Source organism: Heterocephalus glaber, unplaced genomic scaffold (genome assembly GCF_053883595.1).
Source record: "Heterocephalus glaber isolate CG9 unplaced genomic scaffold, H.glaber_assembly_v1.0 deba00001550, whole genome shotgun sequence".
NCBI lineage: Eukaryota > Metazoa > Chordata > Mammalia > Rodentia > Bathyergidae > Heterocephalus > Heterocephalus glaber.
Window position 1 is genome coordinate 392,349 of NW_028258343.1, and position 17,637 is coordinate 409,985.

General features: G+C 35.8%; 2 protein-coding genes across 7 annotated transcripts in view; one reads left to right on the plus strand and one right to left on the minus strand.

The window, feature by feature from the left end:
* The window catches only part of Tbpl1 (TATA-box binding protein like 1), a 30,769-nt gene extending 20,319 nt beyond the window's left edge, over positions 1-10,450 (plus strand). For 2 of the 4 annotated variants that reach the window (XM_004874829.3, XM_004874830.4), the window contains exons 2-7: positions 2,917-3,095; positions 5,083-5,165; positions 5,328-5,391; positions 6,869-6,972; positions 7,063-7,157; positions 8,222-8,754. In XM_004874829.3, the coding sequence (XP_004874886.1) occupies positions 2,961-3,095; positions 5,083-5,165; positions 5,328-5,391; positions 6,869-6,972; positions 7,063-7,157; positions 8,222-8,301 (561 nt within the window). In that variant the 5' untranslated portion in view covers positions 2,917-2,960 and the 3' untranslated portion in view covers positions 8,302-8,754. Of the gene's footprint in view, positions 1-2,916; positions 3,096-5,082; positions 5,166-5,327; positions 5,392-6,868; positions 6,973-7,062; positions 7,158-8,221 lie in introns of all 4 variants that reach the window. The other 2 variants (XM_087190002.1, XM_087190001.1) reach the window with 2 other exon arrangements.
* Slc2a12 (solute carrier family 2 member 12) overlaps positions 1-17,637 on the minus strand; it is a 76,780-nt gene that overhangs the window by 15,579 nt on the left and 43,564 nt on the right. For 2 of the 3 annotated variants that reach the window (XR_001182923.3, XM_013069283.3), the window contains exon 5: positions 12,441-12,614. Coding sequence is in view for 2 of the 3 variants with exons in the window: in XM_013069283.3 (XP_012924737.1) it covers positions 12,461-12,614 (154 nt within the window). In the remaining variant the exon portion in view is untranslated. Of the gene's footprint in view, positions 1-11,838; positions 12,615-17,637 lie in introns of those variants that run through there. The other variant, XM_004874831.3, reaches the window with a different exon arrangement.

A 17,637-nucleotide genomic window follows, 5' to 3' on the forward strand; every position in this document is an offset into this window, starting at 1 on the left:
TTACTTATCTGGAATATGATCAGCTAATAAATTAGGATGAACTATTTCCATGTCCTAATTTTTAGAGTTTAACTTGCCAAAATGTAGAAATAGTTGTCAATTTTGAATTAGTTTCAAGACTTCTTTGTACTTACAAAGATTTCCTTTACCCCTCTTTCTTGTCTTTTTACCCTATACTTTACATTGTCTCTCAGGCCATTCAGTAGTTTAAAACTTAAAGTAGTAAACCTGAGTCAGTTTGTTTTTACCTGCTTCGTATTAAGAAAAAATCTGGGGGCCCGGGATTTAGCTCAGTGGTTCCGCCACCTGCCTCCCAAGCACAAGGTCCCGAGTTCGATCTCTGGTACCAAAAAAAAAAAAAAAAATCTGTCATGAAAGAGTAAATTTGGTACATTTTCTTCATTCAGAGTGTCTCCTTAGGTGTTTAGTTTTTGTACCTTATCCTTGAGATACGCAGCAGCAAGGATTAGGTTGGGCTACATATAACAAAAGTTCAACGTGAGATCTAGAATTAAGAGGTGCAGGGATAGTAAGGAGATTCACACCATCAGGAGCCGTACTTTTATCATAATTCTTCTGCTGCTTTCATGTCATTATCTCATGGTCCCAAATGGCAACCTAATCTCTAGCGCTTGTGTCTCATGTAACCCCAGGCAGCAAGAATGAAGGACAGAAAGGCAAAGAAGACCTTACTGGCCTAGTTCATTGCTTTAAGCAAGTGTCCCATAAAACAGTAACCATTTCATGTTACATTTTGCTGACCAGAACATAGTCGTGTGGCCACTTGGATAAACCTTTTGCCAGAGAACCTAAAAACTACAGTATTTTTGTCACTTTTGTACCTAGCCAGGAATTTGTGTCCTGATCATTATGATCACAATTTTTTCATAGTTTTTGTAGGAAACTAGCAGAAGATATTGCAGTCACCAGGTGGCTTAATTGTGCTATAATATAATCATGGGAAGCAGTGCTGAGAAATCTCTGATCTGCCTCTTAGTTCATGAATAACCACTGTCATTTATTGTGTTAGTATTTCCCAGATACATGTGCCAAGTACTTTTCGTACATTACTATTACTACTTTTAAGGTACTGGGGATGGAACCCAGAGCCTTGCACCTTTAACACTAAGTCTTCCACTGAGCTACACCACTCCCCATCATACGTTATTTTATATAATGTTGACGACATCACTCTAGTAGGCTCTATATATTCCTGTTACAAATGAGAACAGAGGCACGGTCCCCACTGCCACCTTTGCCTTACTCTTGTACATAGAAATGATTTGAGACAGCTCAAATGTACACAAGAAACAAAATGACATGGAGATTAATGAGAAGGTAAGAATGTAAGAATGAGAAAATATGATGAAATTGGGGTGCAGTTGATACACAATTGAGTATTATATAGTCTTGTACATGTGTGAATTCTTGGTCTGATTTGTCACTTTATGAGAAACTGAAAGGCAGAAAAATGAGGGAATTAAAAAAATTTTTAATCTTGACATCGTTGCTTTTGTTCTGTAAATTAAATGATTGTGTAGAAGGTTAGTTTTTTTTATATTGTGGCTCTAAGGACTCTTAAAGATAATTAGAATATATTGTTAACATTTTTTCATTTAGATATGTGTTGAGGGTGAGGAGGGGGTTTGCTAACCCAAATTACTATTGCTTTTTTTTTTTCTTTTTTTAATTAAATTCTTTTATTGGTACATTGTAGGTATACAACACAGTTACATTTCTCATTGGGAATTGTACCTTTACATAATGCATCTTGGTTCTTATTTTTTCCCCATTCCTAGCTATTGCTTATTTTTTAAGATGTGAAAAACTCAGAAAAAAATTATTAGATGGATATGGGTCATGTGCTTAATGTAACCTAGGGTTTGACTAGCTGTGGGTGGTGCCACATATCTGTAATCCCAGCACTCTGCGAGGCTGAGGCAGAAGGATTTCAGTCTGAAGCCTAGCCCTGAGCAACTTAGTGATTTAGTGAGACCTTGTCTCAAAATACAAAATTTTTTAAAATGTCTGGGGATGTGGCTCAATGAGAAGACCTTAGGTTCAATCCCCAGTGTCTCAAAAAAATTAAAGAAGAGGGGACTTGATTATTTATATAAATGTTCTTATAGAGTCTTGAAAAATATATTTTAGAAGATTCTGACCTTGATAAATATTGTATTTGTTAGGTGTCTCCCCTGTTGCACAAGCTTGTGAACTCTGGGGAGAGTAGACTGCCTTATTTCTTTTTTTCCTCCAGTAACCTCTGCATTTTGAAAGTATTCAATAACTGAGTAATGAATGTATGATCTAGGAAATGATAAAAATCTTTTAAATAGTATGATTAATATTTTGTGTTGAATTTTAAATGAACTGGGCCAGGGATTTAGCTCAGTGGTTCCACTGCCTGCCTCGTAAGCGCAAGGTCCCGAGTTCCATCTCCGGTACCCCCCCCCCCATTTTTTTTTTTTAATGAATCAGTTACTGTGTCTGAAAACAAATCAACCATTGATAGCCCCAGTAAGTTTTGTGAAGTATTAATAAATACACTGATGGCTGAACTTTGGGTCCACAAAGTCTAGCTCTTGAACACAAAATTTTGGGGGACTTGCTGTAACTGTGGTACAACTGGAACATAATGGTTGTGAAGGCAGGTAGCAGGAGATAAGTCTGTCAAATTATTGGCATGTAAAGGTTACTTATTGAGTTGAGAAATGAGAGATCCAGATCTTGAGGGCTATCATATGGCATGCTATTTCTTTAATGACATTTTTAGTTGTGAGAAAAAGGGACATGATTGGATTCTTGAAACATTTGAAAAATAGATTTCTTACATTTTTGTGTCAAGATTATTTGTGAAAAATAAATCAAAACATTTAAATTTAATGATTTTTTTTTTGTATGTGTTTTATTTCTCAGGATGTGAACTTCGTGGTGGGAAGCTAAGTTTTTAAACTATCCCAATGGATGCAGACAGTGATGTTGCATTGGACATTTTAATTACAAATGTAGTCTGTGTTTTTAGAACAAGATGCCATTTGAACTTAAGGAAGATTGCATTGGAGGGAGCAAATGTCATTTATAAGCGTGATGTCGGAGTAAGTATCTGAATTTTGTTTTGTGCACTAGGTAGTCTTTAATTTTATACAACTGTGAATGGTACTAAAATATATTCATCCTACAGGCAGTTTATGAGTACCTTAGCATGAGTTAATTGTACTGGATACAGAAGTGAGCCCTACATATGTGGTCCTTCTGTCATGGAGGTGACAGATAATGAAGGAGATAGCTTATCTGAGTCCTCAGGAAACTTACTCATTGTCAGGAGTTTATATTACTGTTTCCTCTGTTCTTTTGAAGTGAGGAAAGGGATCTTTATACTTCCATGTGTATTTTTTTTCAGATACAATTATATTTGTCTGATGCCCTAATTTTTTATGATTTTTGTAGTATGTTAATTGTCATATTCTTCGTAACTTAGCAAGGATAGATGGTTTTCTTTCATCGATTTGCTAAAAATATGGTTCATACCTCAAATCTGTAATATTTAAAATGAAAGCCTTAGTAGTAATGAGTAGTAATAAACAATGTTTTGAGATTAACATTAGAAATGAAAGTATTTGTTAGGTGTTTTTTTTTTTTTTTGGTACTGGGGATTGAACCTCAGGGCTTTGCCCTTGCGAGGTAGGTGGTGGAACCACTGAGCTAAATTCCCAGACCCTTTATTAGGTTTTTATAAACTAAAGATTAAAAGATAAAATTCGCAGTATATTTAAAGGTGATATTAAGCTCTACAAATTAGGCTTCTAAGTATACTTAAAGTGTTAAGTAAGTTCTTAGTACTAGAAACCAAGTTACAATGAATTAAATTCACTTAAAATTTTCAGTGATCCACAATTAAAGATTTTCAAGTTTATCAGTAATACCATTTTCCCCTTAAAAAGAAGAAAAGAATAAACGTGTCTGCTAAAAAGTTTAGAAAGGAAAATGCCAAACACTGCTTTTGGATTTTAGCATGTGGAAAGAAAGTAGATTTTTTAGGAAGGTTGACTGAAAACTCTTGAGTTTTCTTGACAAATTTGTGATGAGAGACAATTAAATACAGAATAGATTCAATCCAGTGTTACTTATGTGGGAAGTGTTATGTATTTTAGTTAAAATATCATCTTGATCTTTTTAAAATTTTAAGCCTTCCCCAGATTTAACAGTGCTTTACTTTGATAATATGGTGTATGACAATGAAAAGGAAGAATTTGAAATGCAACAGAAATTTTAAGGAAAAATGTCATTTACATATTATTTTATCTGTTGAACATTTATCTCTTTCTTACATATAATGAGCATGTAATAAATATTTCCATAAATGAAAAATTGCAGTGAAAATTTAAGTTCCTAGATTATCTTAGACCTTGACCTATTTAGCCTGTAGGTACTTTCGTTCCAACCCATATTTTAAAATCCTTTTTATCTCCAAGGAATTTGAAATTACATCTTCAGCTCCAACATTTCTCCTGTGCTTGAGATTTCCATGCGCTTGAGTGTATGATAGGCATCTCAACTCTAAATATAATGTAATGTAGTGATGGGCACCCTGAAGCAGAATAAAGCAGAGCTAGGAATTAGAGTATGATAAGAGATGAGGATTTTGATGTGATAGTCACTAAAGGATTCTCTGTGGGGATGACATCTTGTAAGAGACCTAATAAAATGAGAATATTGAGTGGAGACTATTCCAGCTGGGAGTAGCAGCTATTGCCAAGCTCCTGTTGTGTGAACAAGTTTGGCGTGTGTGAGGATCCATGAAAATTCTAGTGATGTGGCTGGAGTAGAATGAGAATTGAAATGTTTATGTACTTACAGTCCATTGATCACAAATGCATTGTTGAGAGATTATATAGACCTTGTTTTTTAATTAATTAAAAGTCCTTGGGGAATAATTTTGTTGTTTGTGTTGAATATTGAATTTGATTTCAGAATGGATAGCCATACATAGGCTTGGAGTGGCCTATGTAACATGGCCACATAGAACAAAACCATATGTGAAAATTAATACTTATTAAGTAATTAGATTGTTTTTTTTCCCAGAAAGTATTAATGAAGCTTAGAAAACCTAGAATTACAGCTACAATTTGGTCCTCAGGAAAAATTATTTGCACTGGAGCAACAAGGTAAAGTTACCTGAATTTTTAATTTTTATTTTTTCCTTTTCTCCCCACAGAAAAGACATTTCTTAGACTGAAAGTAAAGTTATATGTAATGTTTGCTATGTTTCTCAGTATAAAATTTACTTCCTTTGTAACTGATAATCTTTCTCTTATTTTAAAACATAGTGAAGAAGAAGCTAAATTCGGTGCCAGACGTTTAGCCCGCAGTCTGCAGAAACTAGGTTTTCAGGTAACATTTTCAGAATTTGAACTACAAATATTCAAGGATTTATTTTTGTAAAATTAAAAATTTTAATTTAATAGACTAAAGAAACCACCATAGGAATTCTTCTGATTCTTCTTTTTCTGAGGTTTCTGGCTTTACAGTGTGAAAATTCAATAGCAAAACTTGGCCATGTGGGTATTTATAAAAGATCTTGGCTTTTCCTCAAATTTCTTTCCCATAAATAAATTTGATTCTTTTCACATTAAATGCCTTTTCAAAAAAAGTTCTTTATTATTTCAAAAATGCTAGGTCAGAATGTTGAGTGTGATGAGCACTGTTGACATGGACGTGTTGAATAGCAAGCTCTCATGTGTACAGTGACTGTCACGGGCAAGGCAGCCTTTTCAAAAATGTTGTTCAGCAAATCTTTGAATGAAACTGTTATGATGGATTTGCTAAGTCACTTGCAAATGTTGAGTGAAAGAGAAAGATAAGATTTGATCCTTGAAAGATGAGTTTTAGACATGCTGAGTGGCAAGTTCTTACATGTGGAAAGTGACTATCACTGACAAGTCAGTCTTTTCAAATGTTTTTGTTCAGCAAATCTTTGAATAAATTGTTATGGTGGACTTGCTATGTCACTTGCAAACTGAAGTGAAAGTTGAAATTTGGTCCTTGAAGAGGTAGACCAAACTCTTTGGGATTTATGTAAACTGTGGGATTAGTGAAGGGAAGTTAAGTTTGTCTCAGATGACTTCAGTCTCGGAAGTAGAAGGAACTGAACTTGCTGGTCTTGGCACTTGAGGAGAGTGGGAGTAGAAAGAGCCTTGAGTTGTAGCTGTGATGTGATGTGTGTGGTATTACTTGGTACTTTGGCTTTCTACTGCTTTGTGCAAGTACTGAGTTGGAAGACAGCTCATCCAGAATTCTGGTTGTGGGAGAAATGTTAGAAAAGATAAGGAGATAAAATAATGCAAGATGTTGGTTGGAATGGCTAAAGTTATTATTGTTAAGAGAACATTATTTTCGCCTTACTGATATAAGAAAACATCTGACCTTTGGAGCACAATGTACACTCTTTAATTGACTTTTTAGAGTGACAACTTTTCCTGTTCAACTTTTCTAGGAGAACCCTGTTTTGATTTTTTTTCCACCTCTCAATTCTTCCTTCTTTCTTGGCAATTTTTATATATCCCACTTAAAGTATTAAAATTAAACTCTGCGTAAGACTCAGAAATCCAGATGACAAGTACATTTCTCATCATGAAAATACCTCTTTTTACTATTTTTAATGAAGTTTTTCAGGTTTTTTTTTTTCATTGGATTTTAGCTTTTCATACTAAACTTTTCATATTTTAGCTTTACATTACTAGATCTGTGAATAAGAGAGTGTTTCATCTTGTTTGGTTCTATTTAAAGGATTGAAACTTAATAAGGATTGCCGTGACGAGCAAATTTTTTATTTCAAAATAATTCATTAAGCTTTACTTCTCTCCTAAAGGTAATATTTACAGATTTTAAGGTTGTTAACGTTTTGGCTGTTTGTAATATGCCCTTTGAAATCCGTTTGCCAGAATTCACAAAGAACAATAGACCTCATGCCAGGTAGGTCGTTGAGAATCAAGATGACTTACCAGATTTGAAATTACCAGTCAGGCTGTAAATATTTATATTAATTGTGACTTTTTAATATAGTTATGAACCTGAACTTCATCCTGCTGTATGCTATCGGATAAAATCCTTAAGAGCTACATTACAGATTTTTTCAACAGGAAGTATCACAGTAACAGGTAATCTGTGTTACTGAAACCAAACTTGTCAGTTACGGGCTTAGTGATATAAGACATGCCCATACCAAGATAGAAATAATGTCTACATTGTCCCCTTCAGTTACTTACGCCCTTGACGAAGAGTAAGTCCTTTGACTTTTCGCACTATAGATTAGTTTTGCCTGCTTATGTACTACTTGTATTTCTTATGTATAATATAATGTGCTATTTTTGTCTCTGTCTTCTTTCATTCTTGGTTATCTTGTGAGATTCATCCATATTCTTGTGTGTAGGTCATTCACTCTCATTGCTATATAGTATCCAGTGTGAATGAACTCTCGATGGGCATTTGAGTAGTTAAAAAAACAGCTTTCCCAGTTCCAATAGTTTGGAACTATTAAAAATATTCTGATATATCCAGGCGTGGTTGTGCACACCTGTAATCTCAGTGCTGTACTCTGGTAGGCCAAGGCAGGAGAACTGTAAGTTCAAGCCTAGCTTGGGCAGCTTAATGAGGCCCTGTCTCAAAATTAAAAATAATAAAAGGTGTTGGGGATGTAGCTCATTGCAGAGGCCCAGAGTTCAATGTCTAAAACTGCAAAAAGGAATTTTTTTTTACATATGACTCCATAGTAATGATTATATAAAGTTATGATACTTTGTATTTAAAATAACCAAGAGAAACCAATTTTATAAACTTTACAAAGATTTTTCCTTAAGATGTTCAGATAGAATTGGCATCTATTTGTTATGTGTGTTTTGTTATATTTTTTGAATCATTAAGAATTTGGAAGGGGTGGTTACAGAAGACTAGGTTAGCATATTAAAGGGTGGTATCAGTGTGTAGGATGATTTTTAAAGAAAATATGATTATAAATTGTACAGAAGCACTGCTTGAGAGTCAGGTCCAGTCTTAGACAAAATTGTGTTGAAGAAAATTTCTTGTAGTTTTTAGTTTTTTCTCTTCTTTGTAACCAGTCAACTTGGTATTCTAAGCCAGGTGAATGTTTTTAACTCTGGGAAAGCTGTTTTTCCTAGTGCTACCCTTCTTAGCCCTTCTCACTCCTTCTTCCTGTTTGTTACAGGGCCCAATGTAAAGGCTGTGGCTACCGCTGTGGAACAGATTTACCCATTTGTGTTTGAAAGCAGGAAAGAAATTTTATAACTCATCGCTTAAATTGGTTAGAATCTCTAACTGAGCACCTTTTAAAACCTGTGACACATTGGACTCAGAAGGAAAACTGGACCAACAGTAATTGAGGAAATAGACTCTTTTATTCACTCACGGCTACAGTGTAAGCACCAGTCCCTTTGGATTTTATTTCAGTCTTTGGTGTAATATAAAAAAGGAAGTTTACAAGACATGACATTGCTGCTTTTACAAGAGGACAGTCTATTTATTTTCGCAGTAATTCTCATGTCCCCATAAGCAGAGCTGTCACAATGTGCACTACCTTAAATTGTTTTATTGTTTTCATTGTTATTTTTTCCAGTTTGAGCTAATGTGTTTAATTTGTGAATAGTCTTTTACATTTTTGTATGCTGAATATGGGCACCAAAGAACCTGTAAAAGTTATCTTTTCAATTGAATGTGCACAAATAAAAGTTTGGAAAAAGATTTCTCTTCATATCCATTCTATAACTTTTACTCCCCATTTTCTATTTTAACAAAAATTGTATTCATAGTTCTTTTTTTTAATCTATGCAAGATTAGACTTTGGCTAAAGTGTGTTGGCTTCTTTTTGAAGTGTATTTTGTATATATCTATATGCTACATGTGTATAGTATCTTTTCATGGTCTGTTACCAAATATCATAGAAATTTTTTTCTTGCAGATTAGAAATAAAAATATGTGTATAAGCTCTAGGGAACTGGGATAGAACTTTATAGATAAAAGATAATGTTTTATGTTGCTAATTTAATATGATAGAAAATGTTAAATAACTTTTAAAAGTTTAGAAATTGTAGTTCTAAAAAGAGAAACCTCTTACCCACTCGATGGATGTGAGAAAGAAGCTGTGATAGGTTGTGTTTATCATACCTTTGTTATTCTGGAAAGACTCAGCTAGAGTTGGAGGGAAGTGATTGAGGTTCTTAACTGATTAATCCTAGGTTGGTGCTCAAGGCTATACGAAGATCTCATGAGAAGTTGATGACATTGTGCTGTTTTAACAAGAAGTGCCCACAAGCAGCCTCTGTGCCACAGTGTAATTATAATATAGTTCAACTTGAACTTGAAAGCCATTTTTCAGGATATATGTTTCCCCTTGCTGTGTCTTATTTAATGGAGCTAAAAATGACTACTCATTGTATGGGATCACTACGTTTACTGTTTATAGTAAATACACATCAATGAGCATTGTCCTCCTGCGGGAGCCCTGAGGAGTAACAGAGGAGCAAGCAGGAGTTGTGGTCTACTACTTGTGTGTAGGAGTTTCTAGGTGTAAACCAGTGACTTCACCTAGAAATGCAGCCTGTGTAGAGTCAGATTAGCTTCTCGGTAAAAACTTAAAAGAGACAGTATTCCAATACAATCTTCCGTGAAAACCTGAATTACCAAAATGTCTTGAAAAGTAAAAGCTTGAAACATTTGAACCTCTGTATTTAGAACATTTTCCTTACCAGAGTATAAAATGTTGAAAATCTAACTTAAGCACTGCACTGAACAGTACATATTATTTTGTTTCTTTTCGTCTTCTTCTGAAAGCCTTCCCCTACCCTGCCTGCCTGTCCTTCAAAAGTAGGAGGTAAAGGCTGACTTTTATACTTTCTTGTGAAAGATTTAAATGTGACTTTTAAACTTTGATTTTTTTTTTACATTTTGTGTTTATTTGCTTTATTTTTAAGATCAGTAGGAGAGCTAAACTCATAAATACAGAGAATAAAAATAGATAAAAGTTATAGGCAGACTTAAAACTTTGAGATTTTTCCACTTAGTTTTAATTGACAGTAATAAGGTGAACTCCTGTTTTGCAGTGTTCCCACATACACACACAAAATATATATATATAGAATAGGGGAAAATATAATTATATATCCAAAGTACAGATCCAGATGATGTAACATTTTCAGTATTCAGATGATTTGAAAACTGGTCAGTAGCTCATGGACATGCTTTATCTGAGAGGGGAGAAAAGACAGTCTGACAGGCTAGATCCAGCCACGGTGTGAGCACCCCTGATTGTGTCCGTGGGTAATCCTCTAAACAGAACAAAGCTGGGAAGATGTGAGTGTGTTTGATGTCTTCTGCTGGCTTTCCACAAGTACTGTAAATTTTTTTTAATAAATAAAAACTGTGAATATATACATACAAATTATAAGCTTTCTCCTCTTTTTTGCAAATAAGCTTCATTTGGTGTGGGGGAGGGATGGGAATTGGGAAAAATTATTTTGAAGACAAAATTGTTATACATGTAGGATAAAAAAAATACATGAAAGAATGTTGAAGATACTGAAGCTGAAGTCAATAATAAACCAGCTAGGTTTATTTTTTTGTGCATTTACAATGAATAGCCAAACCAAGAAATAGGTAAAGTATATATTGTTTGAAATTGAAAAGAATCATGGAGCAACTTTGTTAAATATATTACAATCTGTGTGATGCTTACCAAAAAAGAAAAAGTTCATACTGATAAACCAGTCTTGAGTTTTAAAAAAAAACTTTGGCGTATAATTCCACCAAAGATCCCTATAAGTTAAATTGATTCTTTGTAGAACACACCTTCCTTTCTTTTCCCAAAATAAAACATAATACGTGTTCTAACTTGCATACAAAATGTACTGTGACAGAATCAAGATCTCAAATCTCCTTTTACCATCTTGCCAATGTTAATTTGGATAATAAAAATGTTCAAAACCAGGACTTTCAAAAGCAGGACTTTTAGTCTCCTGAGTCTTTGATATTATCATTTTACTACTGCTTACATCGGTTTATAGTCTATCCAGTCTGTTATAAGGGAATGTACAGTAGTGGACTGTTTCCTTATATAAAACTGGGATAGTTTGTTAGGGGACAGAGGGGGAAAAATGCCAAGCTAAATAAGGGATTTGGCGCCTAGAATTCTTTTTTCTTCTGTTTAATCATATTTAAAAAATTTTTTTTAATGTTAAGTTGGTTGTACTTTAAGTTTTTGTGTTGTCTTCCACAGTTTGCATTAGTAATCTAATAGGTGGGCCAGGAATTTAGCTCAGTGGTTCCACCGCCTGTCCAGCAAGCGCAAGGACCTGAGTTCGATCCCCGGTACCGGAAAAAAAAAAAAAAGAATCCACCAGTAATGGAATAGGTTACTATTTCACTGTTTCAAGATTCTTTTTTATGGACTTTCTATTAAGAACATGGGTAGTGAATTGTCCAGATGTCTGAATGTCATTTATTTATTATGTCTAAATTCATCTGAAAGTCAGCATCAATTATAGTCTTGTCTGCCATAACCTGAGGTAGAGATAATTCCTGAAGAGTAGGAAGAACTGCAGGAAACTGTGATTACTGTAACTCATCATGAAAGCTTTCCAGGGAGAGAATTTTTTAGGTTTGATTTAATAACTTAAACCTAATTGCTTAGAAATTTGGATAAATAATCTATGGCCTGACTCCTTCTCTGACAGTTTACTCACAGCTACTTCTAAATAAATATGGTCCCAGGATTTTCAAATTTATCTTTCTAACCATTAAAAAAGACAAAAAATGCTTATTTTTCTCAAGTATTACAGAATTGTTTAATACTTTATACGATTAAAATCCATAAAAGTAATATATTTTGCATTAAATTTTACTTTGTAAATTAAGTTGCATAATCCTTGTGGAACTGTAACTAGGAATTAACACTAAAATCCTAGCCAGGACCCTATCCTAATCTAGAATGGATGTGCAATTAAGTTGTCCGCCTTGTGTCCCAGTTCTTTTTTGTACAAGTCCCAGTCCAGATAGTGTTTTAGTAGGCAAAAACTGTAAGCTTGTGTGCAGAACACCTGTGTCTAAATAATAAAAGTGACTGGGTTCATATAGCCGTTTAAGGCCAAGATAGATCTCATCACTAGGACTTACTCTTTCAAAGGTGGCTGTGCTAAAAGAAAGTACTGAATCAGCCAGTTTTTATTTTTGTTTTTTTTTAATCCTGCTATTGTACTCTGAATAAGTAAGAGTTGCTCAGGACATTGTTCCTCATCAACCTTTAAAGAAGGGATTAGCGGTTGTCATTATAATATCAGGGTGTCTTTCTTAAAACAGTGTCATGACACTGAACAGAAAGCATGGGAGTGGCAAATATGCACAGGTACAAAGACCCTGCAAACATTCATATTAACCTTCGTAATGATTTGAGGCCTTAGGTCTCTGGAGAAAGCTGCTTTGGTTTTCCGCTTCCACACAGCTTTTTGCACTTCAGAAGCTTTTCTTGGGGTTTGCTTTTTTGAAGCTGTGTTGGCACTAATTCTTTTTGGTGATGACTCATAAAACAAATGTTGTTTTTCACATAGTTCCTGAAAGAGAAAGAAGCACTAATGAAAATGTCATTCTTAGTTTATTCTACTTGAAAAAAAATGTGCAGGCTATTATTTTTTAATTACCCTGGGGTTTTAATGTAGCTATGCAAAAACATTTTCATTGTGAAGCTTTGATGTAGGGTGGAATTCAGTGTATACTACAGATCTTCGTGAATCTCATGCAAAGGGAAAGGTGGGATGTCTTCTCAGAACCCAATCAGTCCTCTGCAGGTTAAGATTCCAAGGGTAGTATGGCATACAGAGAACTAGTAAAGATTTCATCTGAAATCATTTCATTTGCTTCCATTTCTCAGATTCTACCAATACGCCTATATTTATATCTGTATATCTTGCCTTCTGCATTATCTCATCACATGCATCAATAAATTCTGTAGTATTATTCCCAACAGCATAAAAATATTTTACTTTTATTAAAAAGAGGGATTGTCTTTGAACCTTCCTTTTCAGATTTTTTTCTATAATGAACGAGTGAATGGAATTGCTGTGCCATGGTCAGTGGTATGGATGGAGTGGATAAACATTCCTGCTTTCAGAGAGCTTACATTTTCAAAGGAAACAAGCACATAGAAGCATAGAATTAACAGAAGTGCCAGTGAGACATGTAATCAGGAAAAGAGAGAAAGAATGTTTTAGTTGTGGGGAGGGATTATATCATACAGGTGGCATCTCTAAAGAGGTGACACATTTAGAAACTGGGATGAAGTTCAGGAGAACATCTGATGAAGAATTCCAGAGAACTCCAAAGGGGGCAGGGAACTGGTTTGGTTCCTAAAGAAATTTGAAGTCTAGGAAGGTAGTTTTAGGATGGGAAATTGCAGCTCTAGACACGGGCATGCAGATGGGGTATGTGTATGTGGTGGTGGTGGTGGGGTTATAATCCCATAGACGGGAAATTGAGGGTCAGTCAGTGCACAAGTGGAAGCACTGATCTTTGCACCAAAGAGTAGGTGGTGAGTACAGACATGGGTAGATGAGTAGAGCTCATGGCAGACGAAGTGGTCTCTGTTTATGTTTGTTCCATGAATAAAGGCACTGACAGGGAACATAGGCAGTGTTAAAGGCTTGAAGAGAGCAAACAGATGTGACAGTCATCTTGCAAAGTAGGAAAGCTGCCTCACCAGGGAACTGCAGTAGAATGCAGGACATTTCTAAAGACCTAATTGCAATTTGTACTTGGCCTATCCAGTCTGATCATCTATATCTTTCGGCTTCAGCAATACTGTATATGGTGTGATTTAAAAAAAAAATAGGCTGAATGGTTAAAAAAAAATTACAGTAAGAGACATTGGCGTTAATCCCCCTCAGAATACTCCCTGCCTTGAACACATTTATCCCATCATTCTTGCCACTTTCTGAATCAGTTTACCGTGTATGTTTGCACTAATTTCTGTCAAAACATTACACTGTGCTCTCACACACGTTGTTGACTGGATCTGGCACCGGGTAACTTCTGGCTCTTCCCTGAAGTCCACACTTTCAGTAGATTCAGGACATGAAGGCAGCCACAACAGCACAACTAAAGACTCCAAAGAGGACTTCCAGAACTGCTCCAGAAGGCAACAAGAACAATGAGATAATGTTCAAAGCAAAGGGGGTGGGGGTGGGGGGGGAGTTCTGAGGTGTATTAATGCCAATGTGTCTTTTACTGTAATAAATTTTTACTTTTCACATTTCATCATATTTTATGATGATATTGCATCATATTCTGGCTTTTTGTCCAGTCTGGATGCTTGTTCCTTTCTTGTCCTTTCTGATACTCCTTCTCTGCTTATTCTCTAACTGTTGACATAATGTGTCCTGTGCTTCTGATTAGATGGTCTCATCTGGTTCTACAATTTAAATATCACTTAAAAGCTGATGGCCTCCCACATTTGACTAATGCAAAGGGTCTCCAGAATTTTAAGCTGACATGTCCACCTCACTAGTCATAGATCTCTATTTGATGTCAAGTAGACATCTCTAGTATGTCCCAAACAGAACACCATTTCCTGCACCCTGAAATGACCTCTTTCAGATTTTTTTCTTTTTTTCTTTTTTTTGTACTGGGGATCGAACTCAGAACCTTGCACTTGCAAGGCAGGCGCCGGAACCACTGAGCTAAATCCCTGGCCTTCTTTCAGATTTCTTTATCCCGCTGTCCATCCACTTTCCCAAGCTAAAATTCTAGGTGTCATCCTGACTACTCCATTGCTTTACTCCTGTGTTCAACTCATTCATTCATTCACTCAACAATAAGCTCCAATTTTTTTGCCAAGAGATTGTTTTGGGTGCTGGCAAACAACAATGGGCAATATATACAAAATGTCTCTGCCCTCAAAAGATATAAAAGTAATGAGAAGAGGTAAATCAAGTAAAAGGCAGTAAAGCAACTGTTTTGGGAAGAATGTTCCTCAGTAAAGTGCTGAGAATAGTCACTAATATGGTCTAAGGTGAGGAATGAGAATTGACCACTGGGTTTGGGAATATGGAAGACATTGGGGTGTTACAGACAGCTCAGGAAGGTGGTGGCCATGTCTCATTGGAGCAGGCTCTTGAGAAAATATGTGGAGCAAATTGATGATTGAATATCAACAGCTGTTTAGAAGAAACAAGACAGAGGCTGGAAAGGAGAAATGGTACCAAAAGACTTTAAAAATAGGTCAAGAATCACAGCAGGTTTCTGTTCTGATGAATAGAGTGGTGAAAATACAGATGATGTGCAGGGGTGAGTAGGGAAAAGTCTTAGAGAATGTGCTAGAGAAGGGAGAGGGCATGAAGCAATTGGTCTCTCAGGAATGACAGAGTTGATCTGAAGAACCTTTGGGGATGAAGAATGGTAGTAGATACACACACTGATGCATGGGTTGACACAGGGAGTGGTAAAGTTCCCTCCTGATTATGACCCCCTTTTTGGTGAAGTCAGAAGCAAAGCGAACAGTGGGGAGTGAAGATAAGGTTTCCAGAGAGAGGTGATTATGGAGCTGCCACTTGGGACAGAGGCAGATTTAATGGGCTGGGTAAATATGTGATGGCCAATTTAATGGGCTGAGTAAATATGTGATGGCCAAGCACCAATGAGGGCCACCTAAGGCCAGTGGTCATTGCCAAAGCAGGATCCACCACTGTTTGCATGCATCCCCAGCCTCCTTCACTAGGTTGCTGCAGGTGCTCGCTTGGGCAGGCCTTAAAATGTAAATCCTGCCATGTAACTTCTCAGTCGAAAGTCCTTTGGTAGCATCCCATTGCAATTAGAATGAAGACCAAACTCTGCACTCAGCCCGAGAAGCCCTACACACTGGTCTCTACCTACTTTCTAACTTAACTCATGGGTGGTGACCTCCTGGACTTCAGTTCCTGGAACAGGTTCAGCGTGTTTCTGAGTTAGCCTTTGCACTAGCTGTTCTCTCTGCCCAAGTTCTCTTTCCCCTGATCTTCTTGGGTTGGCTCTTTGTTACTACCCAGATTTTATCTCAAAGATTACTTCTCAGAATAACCTCAGAATTACCCAGTCAAAAGTAGCCCCCAATCGCTTACTGCAAATCAGCATGTTTTGATTCTCCTGGTAGTTTTTGTAGCTGATAATGTTGGGCCTGGCACTTCATAGTAGCACCGGCATCGTTGCCTAGCACTTAATGCTCAATGATGTTTAGAATAAATGAAGGAATGGCCACACCAATTAACTGCTAAATGTGAAAATAACTTAAACCTCAAAACTGAAATATTTATAAAATATGCTCATTTTTTTTCTGTTTCCTCTTAGATTAGAGAAAAGGGTAAATAAAATCACAATTGAAAAAGCAAACACAGCAAACGTCCCATTTTGAGTTCATAGCTGGCAGAGCAGATGTTCAAAGTAAAAATCCTATCAAATTAAATTACTGTAGGAATCTTTTCTGACCTCTCAGCTGAGTCACTGTTTATTTTATAAGGAACTTAACATCCTTAGAAGAATATGTGTTTTTTCAGCTTTGCAGCAGTAAGGGTAGAGGAACCCAGCTCCAAATATGAGAGAGGAAAATATTACACAATGTGTAGTATCAAATTCAAAGTTAATGTGATATTATGGTTTCCCTTCTTACCCCTTAGAAAAACTCATTGGGACTTTACCATTGAGACTGGCTTCCCTAGCGACAAAAGTTGATTCATTGTTTTATTAACTTCTAAATTCCTGAAGACTCCCTTAGCGCAGCAGTTTTCAGCTTCTTTGTACTAGCAAGTTCCACGTGCTTCCTCCTGCTCAGGTTTCCTTAGGTAATTTGATAACTTATCAGTACCACTATTTGGGGGGTTTTGTCTTTGATATTTATCTCCAGGAAACCATTTTGGTCAGTTTACATAATTCAATCTGCTTATATTTTCATTCTAAAAACTGTTACCAACCCACAGCCCCAGTAAGAAGCCCTCTGCTCTCCACTATTGCATAAATAGGAGTTAACCCACATTTCTGACAGGACATTCTTCCTTCTGGCCCTCATTACCAGCACACACCCAGGAGGTACTGCTGTTGGCTGTAATTAAGTTTGAAACGCAGAATTGTTTTGCCATCTTATCTTTTATATTTCTCTTCACCAATATCCTAATATATTTTTGTTCTTTGACACAGACCTCAAAGTACTGTCTAGTGGTCAATACCTTTGGCCTCAGTCTTCTCCTAATGTACAATTATAATTTTCTTGGAGAGAGCCTGGACTTAAGTTTGAGTAATTACTTGATTTGAAAGTAACACAAATAGGATTCTTTCAAAAACATTTTATATGTAAGAAACTTATTCAGTTAGATACTTTTCCCACCCCAAATTCTGAATTAATAAGTTTTGCTGAGTTTTAGAAACCCAAATTATATGTTCTTTAGAAATGTCTTTTTCTTGAAGTCTATGAGATGGAAAGACTGGATTTAAAAATTTTTTCTCTTCAATTTTTCATTTGGTTTGCAATTTGATGTATTCTGACAATTCTATATGAAAAATAGATCTGAAAGTTCCTTAATCTTAAATCATGCAGAACACTCTGTTTTCAGGTTA